We start from the raw sequence: 20,209 nt of genomic DNA, 5'->3' as shown, positions 1-20,209 counted from the left end.
TCTGCAACAACAGAGCAACAAATTCATTCTAGATTTTTGTTGTTTGCGATAAAGATTAACAATAACACTTTTTATACATTAATGATGCAGCACAAAAAAACATGACCCCACTCCATACACACACACAATCCACAACAATTTGTAAAAAAAAACAAATCTAGTAAAAAAAAAGTGATTGATGGACTGAGGAAACACGCTGTCCAAGGTGCTGAAATGATCTCTGCTGCAGCTTGTTGTGTCATTTGCTTAGAAACAGAATAAAAAGAGTAATAATCTTCCTTCATCTCAGTGTGAATGCTTTCACTCCAAGATGATGAAAGTTTTCTTCACCTCCTGGTCAATGTGGAGGTCAGTCAGTCTAACAGGAGTCACACTGCAGCTGCTGGTCAGAGGGGGGCGGTAATGCTTCATGAAAATGAACAATGACATATTCATTGTGTCCCTGTTAGATAAAGAATGAATATTAATTTAAAGTCTAGGGACGACTAAAGTGGAGGTGAATGTGATTGTTCCAATGCATGTCAGAGGTATTCTGTCCGGATTGTTCTCATGACAGTCAGACATCCTGAACAGGGGGGCAGAGGAAAAGCCCCTAAATGAAGAACAGGAACTTGCCATTGTCAACATGGTGATTGCTGACAATGAAATAAAGCCTTTAGTACAACAATTCTGTCTCTGTCTTCTTTTTCTCATAAACCAAATCTTCTATAAAACTATTGTGATATGGGTCAATCCTTTTTTTTGTATTGAATTCCTGCAGCAAAAGAAACAAAATACATGCATTTACTAAACCCAACACAACAGAAATGTATAGAGGCTTCAAAAGGAAACTGCAGAGCAAAACATTTTCTAAACTTTTCTAAACCCTAAAGGCACTTCAGGCCTCAGCGCCGGCCACGTGACTGAAAACTAAGAACTGCTCAGTGTGGCGCTCAGCCAATCCTGTGTGAGCAACAGCACATGGACGTTTGCTTCAACACCAAATATAAACAGCTTTCTGACACTCACTTCGATATCAGTCACTGAGATCACCACTCAGAAAACATGCCTGAAACCGTGAAAGCGCCCAAGAAGGGCTCTAAGAAAGCCGTCTCAAAGGCCACGAAGACCGGTAAGAAGAGGAGAAAGTCCAGGAAGGAGAGCTACGCCATCTACGTCTACAAGGTCCTGAAGCAGGTTCACCCTGATACCGGTATCTCCTCCAAGGCTATGGGCATCATGAACTCGTTCGTGAGCGACATCTTTGAGCGCATCGCCGGGGAGTCCTCTCGTCTGGCTCAGTACAACAAGCGCTCCACCATCACCTCCAGGGAGATCCAGACCGCTGTCCGCCTGCTGTTGCCCGGTGAGCTGGCTAAACACGCCGTGTCTGAGGGAACCAAGGCTGTGACGAAGTACACCAGCTCAAAATAAACCCGCTGATCACCAGAATCAATAAAACGGTCCTTTTAAGGACCACCCAACACTTCCTCTAAGAGCTGAACTCTTGATTGTCCTATTATACCCAATAATAAATAATATCTACAGATGAGAGCCATTTATTTAGTATGGAGATGTCCATTTTGGTTTTAAGATATTGTATGTGGGATGACTCACCTATACCTCTCTTAGTCATTCTTTCTTGATGTTAGAGCAGGAAGTCAAATGCGAGAAACACGCCCGACAAGCAAAGCTGTGTCTATTCTATTAAATACGGTTAGCTTGATTTAACTAATTTATCATAAAATCAGGCTAAATGAATAATTAAACAGGTCAAATGTGTATTTTTATTAGTTAAATGTTGAAATTCAACATAAGTGACAAGTTGTATTCCCCTATGACTTCATGCAGAGAGCCCGGTCTTGTTCTATTGACTGAAATAAAGCCTGACACTTTCGTGCAGTGGCTAACAATGAGATTTCTGTAAATGTAAAATGTGTTCTTAATCATTAGCAGCGTTGCACATGTAATTGTACAAATACTTCTTTAAAGTCAATTCATAATAAGCTAAATCAAAATACAGTTATACGTAAGCTTTGTATTTCTCCTGTAAGGGGATGAGACGTGATGCAGAGAGCATCTTCAGTTATTGAAATTTGCATAGACTCCTAGCTGTAGCAAATGTTTCATTATCATACTTAATGCATGGTTATAAACAGTAGCATGATAAGAGCTCAAAACATGACGTTAATATCTCGTATATTAAGCATTTGCAGACATCTTTCCTTATTTGGTTTATCAGAAGATAGACCAACATTACAACTTAAAATTGATCATATTAATTATGGAATAACTCTTCAGATGAAGTGTGTGGCTCTTAAAAGAGCCTTTGGGTTTCAGTGTGAGTGGGTCAGGATCAGGTTTAACCTCCGAAGCCGTACAGAGTACGTCCCTGTCTCTTCAGGGCGTAAACCACATCCATGGCGGTCACGGTCTTCCTCTTGGCATGCTCGGTGTAGGTGACGGCATCACGAATGACGTTCTCCAGGAACACCTTCAACACACCACGGGTCTCCTCGTAGATCAGACCAGAGATACGCTTCACTCCACCACGACGAGCCAGACGGCGGATAGCGGGCTTGGTGATTCCCTGGATATTATCACGGAGAACTTTACGGTGACGCTTAGCGCCTCCTTTACCGAGTCCTTTACCTCCCTTTCCTCTTCCAGACATCTTAGCGGATCAGTTGTTGTGAGCTGAATGATTCTGACTTAGTATTCACGTTTTTCTAAATCTAGTCTCTGAGAACCTTATTGAAGTCAGAGGGCTGCTTTCTTCTTCTTCGGTCATGTTTTTTCAAAGCAAAATCCTATGAAGCATTAGCGCCCCCCTCTGAACAGCACCATGAATCAGGGACAGCGTGACTCCTGTTAGACTGACTGAGCTCCACATGGACCAGGAGGTGAAGAAAACATTTAACATCTTGGAGTGAAATCATTCACACCGAGATGAAGGAAGATTATTACTGTTTGTATTCTGTTTCTAAACAAATGACACAACATGCTGCAGCAGGGATCATTTCAGCACCTCGGACAGCGAAGGTCATCAAAAACATCCAGGAGAGGAGGACAGGAAGCTCTAACAGCTTCTTTTAATAAATGATAACTGAATGTTGAAACAGAGAAAAAAAGTATTTTACCACTGAATAAAATAAGGGACACATTTTTTTCAAAAGCACAAAATCAACACAAATTCATATAATAAATATGCTGAGAGAGCAGGAAAACAATAGCTAGCCAAGACGGAAGACATTAGAGCAACAAAGACAATGCTTACAAATGATTATAACACATAGGATTGATACATTTCAAACATGAGAAGCTAACATTTAAAACATCTCACTACAAGTTTGGAGGTAGCTCATGGAACAGCAGAGACAGGAACAGAACCAGATAATTTGCAGGTTAATGGAATTCATAAGCAGAAATGAAGATAGGGGAAATAGTAGATTCTCACAAGTAGGCTATAAGCTCAATCAATCTTTAGTTGTATTGTGCCAGTTCAAAATAAAAGTTATTTCCAGACACTTTACAAAAGGCAGTGTGTTGTTTTTGTGCGGATGAAAATAATATATCCCACCGTTGCTGTCCGAGGTGCTGAACTGGAGCATGTAGTGTAATTTACTTAGAAATAGAATAAAAGCAGTAACAACCTTCCTTCATAAAGGAATACAAGTATAAGAAAGAGGCTGTTGGAGCTTCCTGGCCTCATCTCCTTAGAGCATCAATAATAATAATAATAATAATAATAATAATAATAATAATAATACATTTGATTTATATAGCACTTTTCTAAATACTCAAAGACGCTTTGACAGGAAACAACAAAAAACAAAGCAAAAACTAATAGAACAATACAACATAGAAGTAATGTCGAGGGAAGAGGATGAGAGTTAGTGGTGAAAAAGTGAGTTTTTAGGGATTTCTTGTAGGAAGTGAGTGCGGGGGAGTCTCTTTTAGGGAGAGAGTTCCAGAGGGTGGGAGCTGCAATGGAGAAGGCCCTGTCCCCCCCAGGACCGATATCTATAAATGCAAAATGGTAACAAGTGTAATTATAAACAATGAAAAATGATCTGCTCCATGCTGTGAAGGGTTACTTTATGAACAGTATGTAAGGGTTAAACAAATCAATAAGTCAATTAAGTCATTTAACCTTGTATTTACTTTAACTTACTCCTAACATTATTTTCTGCTCACACTATTTGTAAAAACAAAATGTTGTTTTCTCAGGGGGAGCATGGCTGTGTACAATAACCTAAGGAGGCTGACACCAGAAACAAGATATGATGACATCATAGAGGACTTTGCATCCAAAAAAGTAAGAAGACAAACATTCTGACATGGTCATTAACAGGAACAGGGTGATAAAAAATGGATAAGGTGAAAATCAAAGTTTGCTCTTTAGGGCTTTGGACGAATGTTTTCTCATTCCCCTTTTCTCTATTTTTTTTTTAAATACATTTTTGCTTATTAATTTAAGTTTTTATTAGTTTATTTAAATATATATTTTATTAGATGTATGTATTTTACTACTGAACCTTGTATTTGCATTTTTGGCTAATTATTGTGCACTAAAGTTATAATTTTGTTGCATTGTTGTTGTTGTTGTTGTTGTTGTTGTTGTTGTGGAATTTATTATTATCTTGCTGTGTTCTAAAAGAATAAATATAAACTCAAACTAGAATCTTTAATCTGTCTGCTATATCAAGAGAATACGTTTTCATTGCTTAATTAGCAAAGTAGGAATTTCTGGTGCATCTTTTTAAGCTGTGGAGAAGGGAAAATCAGTACAAAAGGTATGCTTTATGAAGCATTCAAACAGTAACAAAGTAGAAGTAGAAATGTAGCAAGTCTTTACTTTGACTGTTTGAGTGAGTGTATTTAATAAGCAGTCAAATATTTGTGTCCCATCATGTTCAAAGAGGTACAGATAAAATGCGTAAGGTTTATGATTGTAGACAGTTGCTGGTTGGCGATGGCAATACTCCACTATCCACCGCAAGGCAGGGCCACAAAATGATCCTGCTTAGGGCCCCGGATGTCCAGGGCCGGCCCTGTGTGCAGTGAAGAGCAAGATAAAGTGACAAGTGATGATTAAAGTGACTTGGTTTGATTGATAGCAGCAAGTTATGTAAACAGCATTGAAGAGAGGCAGTGTTGTATCACTGTAAGGCAGAGTGCAGTTATAGAGTACAATATAATAACATGTAATATAATATATCATATAGACTAATATAATATAATAAGAATATACAGTGTATATCAATGCTAAGTAATAATACAATGATAATAATGAAATAATGTTTATGGGGTTGAACTGGTATTGTTGTCATAGACTGCTGTTGTACAGTCATATGGCAGTGGGCACAGAGGAGTACCTGAAGCGCTCTGTTTTGCACCTGGGGGAGATGAGGCGATAGCTGAAAGAGCAGCTCGTCATGGAGAAGGTGAGAGGAGTTATCCAGGATGGATAAATCTTGGATTTGGACCAAAGAGTCCCATCCAACCATCCATCCATTCATTCATCTATCCATCCATTCATTCATTCATCCATTCATCCATTCATGAACATAACACAAAATGGTAATCAACATGTTTTTATATATTTAAATAGTGAATATAAAACCAACCATCAACATCTCAGTATAAAGATCTTGTTTGTCAACAACAAATGCCTTTCAGTAGAGCAGTTTATTTTTAAAACTTTCAAAATAAAACCTCACCATTAATTTAGAAAATATCTGAAATATCTGTTTAAAATTTGTTTTATATTTCATATTGAAAAAGTTTAATGAGTTTCAGATTATGAACCTTCAAAGATATTTGAAGATATATATTTTTACCTGAAATAAATCACAGAGGAGGAGGAGGAATAACTCTGAGTCCACCATGATCAACGAGCATCTCAGCTGAGGAGAATTAGAGATTAATTTTATGTATTTAATTAATGTGATGTTATTACTCAGTTGACAGTGATGATTGTTAAACCTATAGACAGAAAACTGTTCTCCACACTAAGTCAAACTGATGAGATGTATTCAGTCTCTCTCAGCACAGGAATGATTCATTATGTTGTTAGATTATTACATCGTACTATTATAAACCTTTAACTTTGTGTCCTCTTGATGAATTCTATCATTTGGTCTGACCTGGAGATCAAACCCACAACATCATCTGTGAGTCTGTGTGACCTCCTGAGTCTCCGACAGCCTCCGTGTGTTTACCTCCACAGAAAACTCTCCGATTAAAACTAAACACATCAAAGTATAAGGTTAATGTTTGTTTTATTTAAATAACTGATGTCTCTGCTTACACTATCATCCTTTTAAAACTTTCACAGGTCTCATTAAGACACTTTAGGAGCCGAAATGTGACGGAAAATCCCCGAGTGTTGTCCAAACAGAGCGGGTATCAGAGAGGTTTGAAGCCTGCTGTAATGAAATTAAAGAGTCCTCGTCCACAAACATGAGCTGAATCTGAAGAGATGAAGGTTTTCTAACTGATACGGGACGTTTTTTTCGTTTAAACAGATTCTCTGTGTGAGTTTTATCCCCATAAAGTTGAAGATAAAACACAAAGTGTCGCCACATTTCAGACAGGAGAAAGAGCGTCTGTGTGGGTTGACTCTTCACGGTTCTCATGTTCCCTATAAGTCCCGCCTCCTGTCGGTCTTCTCCACACGTCCAGTGAGAGATCAACATGGCAGAAGAAGCACCAGCAGCAGCAGCAGCCCCGGTGGTGAAAACCCCGAAGAAGAAATCGGCTCCCAAGCCGAAGTCTGATGGACCCTCCCTCCCGACGCTCATCATCAGCGCTGTGGCTGAGTCCAAAGAGCGTAAAGGTGTGTCCTTATCGGCCGTGAAGAAGGCACTGGCCGCTAAAGGTGTGGATGTGGTCAAGGCTAACAAACGCATCAACGCCGCCGTGGTGAAGCTGGTAACAAAGGGAACTTTGGCCCAGACTAAAGGCAGTGGTGCCTCTGGATCTTTCAAGCTCGCAAAGAAAGAGCCCGCAGCCGCCAAACCTGCAGCGAAGAAGGCCGCAAAGAAAGCTCCAGCCAAGGCGAAGAAGCCCGCAGCAAAGAAAGCAACACCCAAGAAGAAGACTCCAGTGAAGAAGGTAGCAGTAGTCAAGAAGTCCCCGAAGAAGGTAGCAGCCAAGAAAACTCCAGTAAAGAAGGCAACCAAAAAGCCTGCTGCAAAGAGTCCCAAGAAGGCTGCTCCCAAGAAAGTGGTGAAGAAGACTCCAGTGAAAAAGGCTCCAGCTAAGAAAACAGCAGCGAAGAAGACTACAGCCAAGAAGGCCAAGAAGTAAATCTTCACACCAGCATTCAATGCATCAAAGGCTCTTTTAAGAGCCCCCACAACTTCCACTAAAGAGTCTGTCCTCAATGATACTATTTAGAATCATGTAATCTATATTTATTGTCACTAAATGTTGATGTCAGTTTTAGTGTTTACACTTGTGTCTTTGATTCTGTCATTACTATTCAGAGTATCATGTACAACTCAGGATAGTTATACTTTTATAATCAATCAAGTCACATCCATGTGTGTAATAAGATGACTACATATAGTACAGTCAAGAATAATCTCAGCGTAGAAGCTTATTTAGAGCTTCAACAGCTGAGGGAACAAACCTCTTTGTAAAGCGGGTCCTCTTCCAGGTCAGAGTCCTGATGAGGACAAACTCTCACATTATGGTCCTGTAAGGTACTAACAAGAGCTTAATTATGACCTATAAGCAGCCAGTATGCTTCTTATTAGCATGCTAATTAGCATCAAGTTAATGGTGAATATTGTGACCTTCATTTAAAGTGTTCAGACACTGAAAGATGATTCATCAATAAGGGTTATTGATCATCAAAATGAATGAAACATCCTCACAGAATAATTCATCTTGGTTTAATGACCCTCTGTTGGTTTAATGTGCTCCATATGTCTCCACATGATATTGTTTTTAATTAAATCTGCTTCTTGAACTGTTTTTGATAATATTATAATGATATGATGACCAACTTACGAGAAATACTCATATTTTGATAAGACACATTTCAAAAACTAATCTGGACAGTGTGTCAAATAGGATGTGATGATGAGTAAAACATTGAAGCTGAAAGACATCTCAAACAACAAAACAGTGACTGAATTATTTTTAGAAAATGATGTTTGGGATGTGTGCATTGGCATCAAAGGAACAAGAAATACAATTCCTCACATATTACATTAATATGTACCCAAATAAAGAGATTTTATTAATATAAATGTTCCTGCATTTATACCGTGGTATATCAGATTACTTATCTTTGGTGCATTTACATTTTAAGCTTCGACAGACTACACTGAAACACATTTTCTTAAATGTTGTTAATCGTTTGAGTTAAGATAGGAGCCACATTAATACAAACAACTAAAAATAAACAATGTATACCCAAATATTATTACATGTGGTAATGCCCTGCACTCATATCATGGAGCAACATTATAGGAACACTACTTGTAGTAGCCTAATGTTAAAATATAAACACAGGATCTTTTTGAACTCTGCTTCTGAAAATATTATAATGATCATCTCATTAGAATGAAATGTATTGCCAAACAAATCTGGACAGTGTGTCAAACGTAAACACAAACAGGATGTGCTGATGAGTAAAAAAAATTAAATCGTATGTTCAACTAAAAGACATCTCAAACGAGGAAACAGCCACTGAATTATTTTAGGAAAGTTATTTGCTCTTTTGTTGTGATGTGGTGGCTCTTAAAAGAGCCTTTGTGTTTGTTGAGGTCAGGATTGGGTCTCTACTTCTTGGCAGCCTTCTCGGTTTTCTTGGGCAGGAGAACAGCCTGGATGTTGGGCAGCACTCCACCCTGAGCGATAGTCACTCCTCCGAGCAGCTTGTTGAGCTCCTCGTCGTTGCGGACAGCCAGCTGCAGGTGACGGGGGATGATACGGGTCTTCTTGTTGTCACGGGCAGCGTTACCGGCCAACTCCAGGATCTCAGCGGTCAGGTACTCGAGCACAGCCGCCAGGTAGACGGGGGCTCCGGCACCAACACGCTGGGCATAGTTTCCTTTACGCAGCAGCCTGTGAACACGACCGACTGGGAACTGGAGTCCAGCACGGGAGGAGCGGGTCTTTGCCTTTGCTCTGGCTTTTCCGCCGGTTTTGCCTCTTCCTGACATGGTGTAGGTTAATCTCTAGAGTCGGGACTGAGAGAATTGTGCTCTAGGCGGAAATGCCCTCTATTATATGTCCGCGGAGCGCGCGCGTTTTCCTGCCCCTCCAACCAGAAAAGGGGCCCCCAGGCTCCCAGCTGCGCTCCACAGTTTGAACAACCTTTTCTCCAATGAGCAGCGGAGATGTAAGCGGGGGCTCGCTCCCCCCGTCGGGGGCTGCGCTCCAGAAGCAACCCGTCACCAATCAGAGGCCGGAGGTCCGAACCAGCGTCACCGTTACACATCCGCTCCTCTGCTTTAAGAGCAGCTCGTCCCATAGCGCCCTACATTTTTCTCCCGCTCAGAGAGACAAGACACGATGGCAAGAACCAAGCAGACCGCTCGTAAGTCCACCGGAGGCAAAGCCCCCAGAAAGCAGCTGGCCACCAAGGCTGCCCGTAAGAGCGCCCCGGCCACCGGCGGCGTGAAGAAGCCCCATCGTTACAGGCCCGGTACCGTGGCTCTCAGAGAGATCCGTCGTTACCAGAAATCCACCGAGCTGCTGATCCGCAAGCTGCCCTTCCAGCGTCTGGTCCGTGAGATCGCTCAGGACTTCAAGACCGACCTGCGCTTCCAGAGCTCCGCTGTCATGGCTCTGCAGGAGTCCAGTGAGGCTTACCTGGTCGGTCTCTTCGAGGACACCAACCTGTGCGCCATCCACGCCAAAAGGGTCACCATCATGCCCAAAGACATCCAGCTGGCCAGAAGGATCCGCGGAGAGAGAGCTTAATCTGTCTACTTCTCCAAAACAACCACAACGGCTCTTTTAAGAGCCACCACTTTTTACTCGAGAGATCTTCCTCTACTGTATATATATATAGTGAAGACTTTATTATTTCTTTCTAGTCCCGTGTTGTCAACTATTTGTGTCATACAGTACTGCATCCTCAATTGACATTGTCAATATTTAATCAGAGGTGCAGATTTTTACAATCATCGTTCAGCTAAAAGAACTTCAGTAAATCACCAGCACCCACTATGAACTCAGGAATCACTTAATTATGGACTTTTTATTATTTTTTTTTACAATAAACGAATTAGTACCATTAAAAACATTAAAGTTGATACCATTACTTCTACGGGCCTTTCACTTTGGATCACAAACGGGTTCACTGACGACCACTTGGAATAAACATAACAGTGATTCATAAAGACGGTTAAGATGCTACAGGATGCTCCTCATACAGATCCATATCATTGTTAAATGCTGATGATAAAATATTAACTAGTTATAGCCTGTAGATTAAAGGATGCTGTACCTGATATTACAGACAATGATGAATGCAGGTTAAGATCCACCACATTAGATTAATTATCTTTAAAGGCGCATGATGGGAACAAATAATGACCTCTAAAGACACAGTTCTCTGAACCACCAAAGACACATCAAAGAGTCTCATACATGAAAACTATATTCATCAAATATGTGTGTCTTTATATAACACACACACACACACACACACACACACACACACACACACACACACACACACACACACACACACACACACACACGATACAAAAGTCTTGTTATAAAAAGTGATTAATGCACTGAGGAAACACACAAGAAGATAAAAAACACTAAAAGATAAGCTGGAAAAAAAAAGAACAAGATAATCTTTAAATCAACTAAACAAACTCAGATATAAGATATATGTTTAATCAAAACTACTTCAAAGTTAGATACTATATATAATATATATTCAGTTAAAAGGTCTTCAGTTTGCTTTTATAACTGTCGACATGAAGCCGTGGAGATGAAACAATAATGATAATAATCAGGATATAAACGTTGTGTGTTGACCTCAGGTCTTCAGGTAAACTCATCCATCATCTGAGCATCACTTTAACTTTTTCTTTTGAACTTTACACTGTAAGGGAATTTAGATAAACTTGTGAATTACTTTGGATTAGAGAGGAGTGCAAATGGATTTGCATCTCAGGACTTCCTGAATCACCTCTCTGTGACTGACCAACTGGTAATTATCATCTCTATTAAGAACAGTGTGATTCCCTTTGCTCTGCTGTCCATGTTTGATTCTATTGTGTGGAGGTGTGGGAGCCTTTGGGTAGACGTTCTGCTGTTGATCGTCTGTGGGTGTGGTTGTTTTTTGTAGTGTTTATTGTTTTAAATGTTCTTTGATGTATTGAGATCTTTTTAAAGTCACTGTGAGCGACCCTTCTGGAGAAAATCATGTCACATGTTTTCTCTCTGTGATTCATGTCTTAAAAGTTTCCTGAATCATAATACATCTTGTTTTTATTTCTTTAGAGAACTAACAATTTTCCTATTTTTGGAAGAAATTTCTCTCACAACACAATTAATAAAAAAAACTTTCTAAAGACTTGAGGGCTCTAGTGGGTTCATAAGACCATTAAGAGCTTTATTAAATTATTCTATAACAAACAGGTGTAATGTGTGCTATGTAGGGCACATAGAGATCATATACTCAAAGAGCATTTCAATTTTTTACCATCAATATAAACTGAAGCTTTTCTAATGTTTCTGTAGACATCTATGATACATTTTAATGGTTTTTAAAATGTCTCACAGAGTCATGAAGAATGAATGTGTCCTCTTAGAGATATTTCTTTTTCAATGATTCTTACTTGATATGTTCACCACCTAGTTGATCGTTTTCATTTTTCCAAAGACAACATTTCTGATTGATTTATTTTCTTTGTAACAGTTTTATGTCTTTTTCCTGATATATTTATAGTTAGTTAGTTCAGTTGTAGAATACTTTTTAAAATATTTTTTTGCTCAACATTCAGTCATAATTTTTGAATGATTTTGTGCTGATAGAGTTTCCTGTCCTCCTCTCCTGGATGTTTTTGATGACCTTCGCTGTCCGAGGTGCTGAAATGATTCCTGCTGCAGCATGTTGTGTCATTTGCTTAGAGACAGAATAAAAACAGAAATAATCTTCCTTCAACTCGGTGTGAATGACTTTGAGATATTAAAGGTTTTCTGGTCAATGTGGAGGTCAGTCAGTCTAACAGGAGTCCTGCTGCAGCTGCTGGTCAAAGGGGGGCGCTAATGCTTCATAAAAATGAATAATAACATATTCAATGTGTGCCCCTGTTAGATAAAGAAAGCATATTAATTTAAGTCTAGGGCATACTTAAATGGGGGTTAATGTGATTATTACTAATTATTATTATTAATAATGAATGTCGGAAGGTATTCTAATGAGAGTCAGACATCCTGAAGATTAAAGAGTGAAAATGAAACAAAATAACAGATATGTTACATTCTCATTGAATGAGCTCAGTGCTTATGTCCAGATTAAATAAATTAGAAAGAAGGATGAAGTTGTGCAGGATGATAACAAGTGAGTCTGACTGAACAAGTATTTTAATCCTAATCACAAAAATGAGAGTAAAAAAATAATGAAAATAATAATAATATTTACATACTAGTAAGGTAGACATCTTGTGTTATTACAACACTTAATCACATTAAAAGAATAGTATCTACCCCGTAACTTGTGATCGTCACAGTCCCAGTTTATTCAATCTGTTCTCTCCAGTACAGTTAATAAACTCAAGACCATTCAAAGTTGAAATAAATGTTTAGAAATGTATCAATTTAGAGGCGTCAAAAATTAACTAAATATAAATAAACAGGGTTGAAATGTGTTTGACTCAAGGTGAATTGTCCTGCAGTGAATAAGTGATGATGGTCCAGTTATCACGATGAATCCAAACTACAGAAACTGTCTACATGTCATCAACAGCTTCTAACTGAAGGAGACAAAATAAAACACTTCTTATAATGAATACTCAGTAACCAGGCTATTCTGGAGAATCTGGAGGATTTTACTGACAATCAAGTTCAATTAATTTGGTTTCCTTAAGATTTAATTTTATTCTAAATAAAAAAATAAAAAAAATAAATGTGAACAGACAATTAACCTCTTTATGCTACATGGTCAATTTAAAATCCATGAATCCAGATTAAATAATTCTCAGGTAGGCTTCACAGTTTTCATCGTCACTGAATGTAAAATTATTTTAAACCTTTAAATCTAAATAACAAAACTATAAATACTTTAAACCTGATTCGAGATTTATTTGAAGAGGGGAAATGTTTATGCTGTCTAATTTGTATTTTATTTATTAAACAGCTCGTGCTGCAGCTCGTCGGAGTGATCATCGGTGGTCGCTACTTTTCTAAACCCTAAAGGCACCTCAGGCCTCAGCGCCGGTCACGTGACTGAAAGCTAAGAATTGTTCAGTGTGGCGGTCAGCCAATCCTGTGTGAGCAACAGCACATGGTTGTTTGCTTCAACACCAAATATATACTGCTTTCTGACACTCACTTCGATATCAGTCACTGACACCACCACTCAGAAAACATGCCTGAAACCGTGAAAGCGCCCAAGAAGGGCTCTAAGAAAGCCGTCTCTAAGGCCACCAAGACCGGCAAGAAGAGGAGAAAGTCCAGGAAGGAGAGCTATGCCATCTATGTCTACAAGGTCCTGAAGCAGGTCCACCCCGATACCGGAATCTCTTCCAAGGCTATGGGCATCATGAACTCGTTTGTGAGCGACATCTTTGAGCGCATCGCCGGGGAGTCCTCCCGTCTGGCTCAGTACAACAAGCGCTCCACCATCACCTCCAGGGAGATTCAGACCGCTGTCCGCCTGCTGCTGCCCGGTGAGCTGGCTAAGCACGCCGTGTCTGAGGGCACCAAGGCTGTGACCAAGTACACCAGCTCCAAGTAAACCCGCTGATCACCAGCAACAAAACGGTCCTTTTAAGGACCACCCAACAATTCATCAAAGAGCTGGATTCATTCCAATCCAATTACTATTGTTTCCTATACAACTACGACTAATAAAACAACCTAATTTAACCGATTAAGATAAAATATATCAATGGTCAAATGGATTTTATCAAATTGCACTTAATCTATGAGAAATCAACTCTTTATTTCCATACATACAAATTGTGCTCTTTACAAAATGTTGACGAAGACTCCTGCACCATATTGGGTGATTGTTTTTGATTAATAAAGTTAAATTAAAGAAACACAGTAGTTATGTGAAAAGCAGTTCTTTTCAGTGTACTGAATCAGTTCAGTAAAGTGATTCGTTCACCGAATCATTCAGTACTTCTCCGTAGCTCTGTCTGTGAATCAGAATTTAATAAGCTGAAACACGGCCGAACGTTTAGTTCTGCTCGCGATCGTACTGAGAACAGCCGGTGGTGAATAATAAACCAATGAGCTGAGAATTTAGTTGCATAAAATTACAGTTTGCAAACTGAAAGCTGCTAAAACAATCACATTTATTTTCCCCGACCGTTCTGTTCAGTACGTTCAGTTCGTTCACTGAACGAGAGCACACACACACACACACACACACACACACACACACACACACACACACACACACACACACACACACACACACACACACACACACACACACACACACACACACACACACACACACACACACACACACACACACACACACACACACACACACACACACACACACACACACACACACACACACACACACACACACACACACACACTGTACTGACTGAGGAGAGGAGGGCGGGCTTTGAGTGACTCTTACGGTCTAGAGAGAGAGACACGAGACGGGAGAGAGGAGAGCGCAACTGAAGTTGAGAAATGAACGACTCTTTTCAGGAAGTGACTCAGTTCAGTTTGTTCACCCAGATGATTCGTTCGTTTTGAACAAATCGTTCACGAACTACACATCACTAAAACACAGCTATTATAGCTATTTAAGATTATGCAAAGGATGATTAACTCGTAGGTAGTGGGCTTATGACGACTACTACACATGACTAGGCTATGTACGTGGCCTTACAGTCTCTGTCTGGTTTGGATCAGTCCTCTGATTGCATCACTTGAAGGTCACACTAATTGGCTGTCGACTACGCAGATACTTAAACGGTCTGAATAATTTAGAATGTCTTCAGTGCATAACATTGCATTGTAAAAAGAAACAAAAACATACTGGGTAGACTCTACGTAAATTTCATGAGCAGGCCTGTCTGTCTGCAAGGCTGCCTTGAGAGGGTACATCTCGTTCAGTGGGTTGATAACTAATTAGTGATGTGTAGTTCGTGAACGATTCGTTCAAAACGAACAAATCATCTGGGTGAACGAACTGAACTGAATCACTTACTGAAAAGAGTCGTTTATTTGTCAACTTCAGTTGCGCTCTCCTCTCTCCCGTCTCGTGTCTCTCTCTCTAGACCGTAAGAGTCACTCAAAGCCCGCCCTCCCTCCTCTCCTCAGTCAGTACAGTGTGTGTGAGCTCTCATTCAGTTCCGCTCTTCCTCTCAGTTCGTTCAGTGAACGAGAGCTCCGACATGAATCATGTTCACTGAACGAACTGAGAGGAAGAGCGGATCTCTCGTTCAGTGAACGTACTGAACAGAACGGTCGGGGAAAATAAATGTGATTGTTTTAGCAGCTTTCAGTTTTAAAACTGTAGCTTTATCCAACTAAATTCTCAGCTCATTGGTTTATTATTCACCACCGGCTGTTCTCAGAATGATCGCGAGCAGAACTAAGCGTTCGGCCGTGTTTCAGCTTATTAAATTCTGATTCACAGACAGAGCTGCGGAGAAGTACTGAACGATTCGTGAACGAATCACTTTACTGAACTGATTCTAGTGATTCAGTGCACTGAAAAGAACTGCTTTTCACATCACTATAACTAATCTGTTCAAAATGACGGAACGTTATTTTTGGTGCATCGATAATGTCAATGTCACCCTTTAGGATCCTTCTTTAGACTAGTTAATATATAATTATGGGCTGTTTTATAGGAGTACATAGAGTCTAAAATTTCAGATATAATAGGTTTAACTCTTTAAAGGAAGTAGATGGCTCTTAAAAGAGCCTTTGGGTTTCAGTTTGAGTGGGTCAGGATCAGGTTTAACCTCCGAAGCCGTACAGAGTACGTCCCTGTCTCTTCAGGGCGTAAACCACATCCATGGCGGTCACAGTCTTCCTCTTGGCATGCTCGGTGTAGGTGACGGCATCACGGATGACGTTCTCCAAGAACACCTTCAACACACCACGGGTCTCCTCGTAAATCAGACCGGAGATACGCTTCACTCCACCACGACGAGCCAGACGGCGGATAGCGGGCTTGGTGATTCCCTGGATATTATCACGGAGAACTTTACGGTGACGCTTAGCGCCTCCTTTACCGAGTCCTTTACCTCCCTTTCCTCTTCCAGACATTTTAGCAGTTCAGTCGTAGAAAGCTGAATGAGTCTGTGTTGGTATTCACGTTTTTCTAAATCTAGTCTCTGAGAACCTTATTGAAGTCAGAGGGCTGTTTTCTTCTTCTTCGGTCATGTTTTTTCAAAGCAAAATCCTATGAAGCATTAGCGCCCCCCTCTGAACAGCAGCATGAATCAGGGACAGCGTGACTTCTGTTAGACTGACTGAGCTCCACATTGACCAGAAAACATTTAACATCTTGGAGTGAAATCATTCACACCGAGATGAAGGAAGGTTATTACTGTTTGTATTCTGTTTCTAAACAAATGACACAACATGCTGCAGCAGGGATCATTTCAGCACCTCGGACAGCGAAGGTCATCAAAAACATCCAGGAGAGGAGGACAGGAAGCTCTAACACCTACTTTTAATAAATGATAACTGAATGTTGAAACAGAGAAAAAAGTATTTTAGCACTGAATAAAATAAGGGACACATTTTTTTCAAAAGCACAACATCAACACAAATTCATATAATAAATATGTTCAGAGAGCAGGAAAACAATAGCTAGCCAAGACGGAAGACATTAGAGCAACAAAGACAATGCTTACAAATGATTATAACACATAGGATTGATACATTTCAAACATAAGAAGCTAACATTTAAAACATCTCACAACAAGTTTGGAGGTACCTCATGGAACAGCATGAAAAATGATCTGCTCCATGCTGTGAATGGTTACTTTATGAACAGTGTGTAAGGGTTAAACAAATCAATAAGTCAATTAAGTCATTTAACCTTGTATTTACTTTAACTTACTCCTAACATTATTTTCTGCTCACACTATTTGTAAAAACAAAATATTGTCTTTCTCAGGGGGAGCATGGGCGAGCTGTACAATCATCTAAGGAGGCTGACACCAGAAACAAGATATGATGACATCATAGAGGACTTTGCATCCAAAAAAAGCAAGAAGACAAACATTCTGACATGGTCATTAACAGGAACAGGGTGATAAAAAACTGGATGAGGTGAAAATCAAAGTTTGCATTTTAGGGCTTTGGATGAATGTTTTCTCATTCCCCTTTTGTCTGTTATTTTTTTAAATATATTTTTGCTTATTAATTTTATTTTTATTTGTTTTTTTATATATATATCTATATTTTATTAGATGTATGTATTTTACTACTGAACCTTGTATTTGCACTAAAGTTACAATTTTATTGCATTGTTGTTGTTGTTGTTGTTGTTGTTGTTGTGGAATTTATTATTATCTTGCTGTGTTCTAAAAGAATAAATATAAACTCAAACTAGAATCTTTAATCTGTCTGCTATATCAAGAGAACAAGTTTTCATTGCTTAATCAGCAAAGTAGGAATTTCTGGTGCAACTTCCCCGTCTTTTTAAGCTGTGGAGAAGGGAAAATCAGTACAAAAAGTATGCTTTATGAAGCATTCAAACAGTAACAAAGTAGAAGTAGAAATGTAGCAAGTCTTTACTTTGACTGTTTGAGTGAGTGTATTTAATAAGCAGTCAAATATTTGTGTCCCATCATGTTCAAAGAGGTACAGATAAAATGCGTAAGGTTTATGATTGTAGACAGTTGCTGGTTCGCGATGGCAATACTCCACTATCCACCGCAAGGCAGGGCCACAATATGATCCTGCTTAGGGCCCCCGGATGTCCAGGACCGGTCCTGTGTGCAGTGAATAGCGAGATAATTCAAGTCAAGTCAACTTTATTTATATAGCACATTTATAACAGCCGAGGCAGACCAAAGTGCTGCACAGTAAATCAGGCAAAATACATTGCATCCAAAACATCATAAAAACACGTATAAGCAAAAATTAAAAGTGAATTAAAACACAAAACAATAGTCAAAGTTCTAATAGACACTGCTGCTGGGATAAAACACTCAACTAGAGGTAAAAGCCAAGGAAAATAAATGGGTTTTTAAAAGTGACTTAAACTGCTCAGTTGTGGCAGCAGATCTTATTTTAAATGGTAATCTGTTCCAAAGTGTCGGAGCTGTACCAGAAAAGGCTCGATCACCCCTAGTTTTGAGCCTTGTTTTGGGCACGTCCAGGAGCAGCTGGTTGGAGGACCTTAGTGCTCTGGATGGAGCATGAACATGTAGTAGTTCGCTTAGGTAGTGAGGTGTTGAGCCATTTAATGATTTAAAAGCCAGAAGTAACATTTTAAAATCAATCCTGTAGCGAACAGGAAGCCAGTGGAGAGAACGGAGCACAGGGGTTACGTGGTCCCTCTTTTTTTGTGCCTGTTAGGAGGCGAGCAACCGCATTTTGGACAAGCTGCAGGCATTGGATGGATGACTGGTCCAAGCACACATATAGTGAGTTGCAGTAATCCAGGCGAGATGTTATGAATGCATGTATTACTGTTTCTAGATCATTGGCAGGGAGGTATAATTTTATTTTGGCTATAAGTCTGAGCTTGTAAAAACTAGATCTCACAACAGTGGATATCTGTTTGCCAAATTTAAAAACATGATCGAAGTGCACACCAAGACTCAGATTTTTTCATATTAACAGCAAGAGGACCAAACGTTTCTACAGCACCAGGTTCTCCAAACACAATGACCTCTGTCTTATTGGGATTGAGTTTGAGGAAGTTTAGGGTCCTCCAGGTTTCAATGTCTTTAAGGCAGTCGAGTAAGGGTTGTGGTGAACCCTTAAAGTGAGATAAAGTGACAAGTGATGATTAAAGTGACTTGGTTTGATCGATAGCAACAAGTTATGTAAACAGCAGTGAAGAGAGGCAGTGTTGTATCACTGTAAGGCAGAGTGCAGTTATAGAGTACAATATAATAACATGTAATATAATATATCATATAGACTAATATAATATAATAAGAATATACAGTGTATATCAATGCTAAGTAATAATACAATGATAATAATGAAATAATGTTTATGGGGTTGAACTGGTATTGTTGTCATAGACTGCTGTTGTACAGTCATATGGCAGTGGGCACAGAGGAGTACCTGAAGCGCTCTGTTTTGCACCTGGGGGAGATGAGGCGATGGCTGAAAGAGCAGCTCGTCATGGAGAAGGTGAGAGGAGTTATCCAGGATGGATAAATCTTGGATTTGGACCAAAGAGTCCCATCCAACCATCCATCCATTCATTCATCTATCCATCCATTCATCCATTCATCCATTCATCCATTCATGAACATAACACAAAATGGTAATCAACATGTTTTTATATATTTAAATAGTGAATATAAAACCAAACATCAACACCTCCGTATAAAGATCTTGTTTGTCAACAACAAATGCCTTTCAGCAGAACAGTTTATTTTTAAAACTTTCAAAATAAAACCTCACCATTAATTTAGAAAATATCTGAAATATCTGTTTAAAATTTGTTTTATGTTTCACATTGAAAAAGTTCAATGAGTTTCATATTATGAACCTTCAAAGATAATCATAACTCACTGTCTATCTGTAGAATCCGTATTGATCTTTTTACCTCAAATAAATCACAGAGGAGGAGGAATAACTCTGAGTCCACCATGATCAATGAGCATCTCAGCTGAGGAGAATTAGAGATTAATTGAATGTATTTAATTAATGTGATGTTATTACTCAGTGGACAGTGGTGATTGTTAAACCTATAGACAGAAAACTGTTCTCCACACAAACTCAAACTGATGTGATGTATTCAGTCTCTATCAGCACAGGAATGATTCATTATGTTGTTAGATTATTACATCGTATTATTATAAACCTTTAACTTTGTGTCCTCTTGGTGAATTCTATCATT

At 39.3% G+C, this 20,209-nt stretch overlaps 6 protein-coding genes across 6 annotated transcripts; 3 read left to right on the top strand and 3 right to left on the bottom strand.

The window, feature by feature from the left end:
* The first annotated feature begins 883 nt into the window (after positions 1-883).
* Positions 884-1,413, top strand: LOC132983408 (histone H2B-like). The gene has a single exon (XM_061049694.1). It carries the CDS (start codon positions 1,045-1,047, stop codon positions 1,411-1,413), a length of 369 nt encoding a protein of 122 aa, XP_060905677.1. The 5' UTR covers positions 884-1,044.
* An 873-nt stretch (positions 1,414-2,286) lies between these two features.
* Positions 2,287-2,694, bottom strand: LOC132983410 (histone H4). Its single transcript, XM_061049697.1, has one exon. The coding sequence runs from the start codon at positions 2,651-2,653 to the stop codon at positions 2,342-2,344; it is 312 nt and encodes a 103-aa protein (XP_060905680.1). The 5' UTR covers positions 2,654-2,694; the 3' UTR covers positions 2,287-2,341.
* Positions 2,695-6,554: 3,860 nt separating this feature from the next.
* On the top strand, positions 6,555-7,415 carry LOC132983402 (histone H1-like). Its single transcript, XM_061049689.1, has one exon. It carries the CDS (start codon positions 6,679-6,681, stop codon positions 7,291-7,293), a length of 615 nt encoding a protein of 204 aa, XP_060905672.1. The 5' UTR covers positions 6,555-6,678; the 3' UTR covers positions 7,294-7,415.
* Positions 7,416-8,664: 1,249 nt separating this feature from the next.
* Positions 8,665-9,220, bottom strand: LOC132983405 (histone H2A). The gene has a single exon (XM_061049692.1). It carries the CDS (start codon positions 9,159-9,161, stop codon positions 8,778-8,780), a length of 384 nt encoding a protein of 127 aa, XP_060905675.1. The 5' UTR covers positions 9,162-9,220; the 3' UTR covers positions 8,665-8,777.
* Positions 9,221-13,545: 4,325 nt separating this feature from the next.
* On the top strand, positions 13,546-14,029 carry LOC132983409 (histone H2B-like). The gene has a single exon (XM_061049695.1). It carries the CDS (start codon positions 13,556-13,558, stop codon positions 13,922-13,924), a length of 369 nt encoding a protein of 122 aa, XP_060905678.1. The 5' UTR covers positions 13,546-13,555; the 3' UTR covers positions 13,925-14,029.
* A 2,007-nt stretch (positions 14,030-16,036) lies between these two features.
* On the bottom strand, positions 16,037-16,440 carry LOC132983412 (histone H4). The gene has a single exon (XM_061049699.1). The coding sequence runs from the start codon at positions 16,435-16,437 to the stop codon at positions 16,126-16,128; it is 312 nt and encodes a 103-aa protein (XP_060905682.1). The 5' UTR covers positions 16,438-16,440; the 3' UTR covers positions 16,037-16,125.
* Between the last annotated feature and the right edge of the window lie 3,769 nt (positions 16,441-20,209).

Source organism: Labrus mixtus, chromosome 11 (assembly GCF_963584025.1).
Source record: "Labrus mixtus chromosome 11, fLabMix1.1, whole genome shotgun sequence".
Classification (NCBI taxonomy): Eukaryota; Metazoa; Chordata; class Actinopteri; order Labriformes; family Labridae; genus Labrus; species Labrus mixtus.
This window is presented reverse-complemented; position numbering and strand designations above follow the sequence as displayed.

Bases quoted from the DNA above. Each gene is read 5' to 3' on its own strand.
- LOC132983408 (XM_061049694.1), top strand. From the start codon at position 1,045: ATGCCTGAAACCGTGAAAGCGCCCAAGAAGGGCTCTAAGAAAGCCGTC.
- LOC132983410 (XM_061049697.1), bottom strand. From the start codon at position 2,653: ATGTCTGGAAGAGGAAAGGGAGGTAAAGGACTCGGTAAAGGAGGCGCT.
- LOC132983409 (XM_061049695.1), top strand. From the start codon at position 13,556: ATGCCTGAAACCGTGAAAGCGCCCAAGAAGGGCTCTAAGAAAGCCGTC.
- LOC132983412 (XM_061049699.1), bottom strand. From the start codon at position 16,437: ATGTCTGGAAGAGGAAAGGGAGGTAAAGGACTCGGTAAAGGAGGCGCT.
- LOC132983402 (XM_061049689.1), top strand. From the start codon at position 6,679: ATGGCAGAAGAAGCACCAGCAGCAGCAGCAGCCCCGGTGGTGAAAACC.
- LOC132983405 (XM_061049692.1), bottom strand. From the start codon at position 9,161: ATGTCAGGAAGAGGCAAAACCGGCGGAAAAGCCAGAGCAAAGGCAAAG.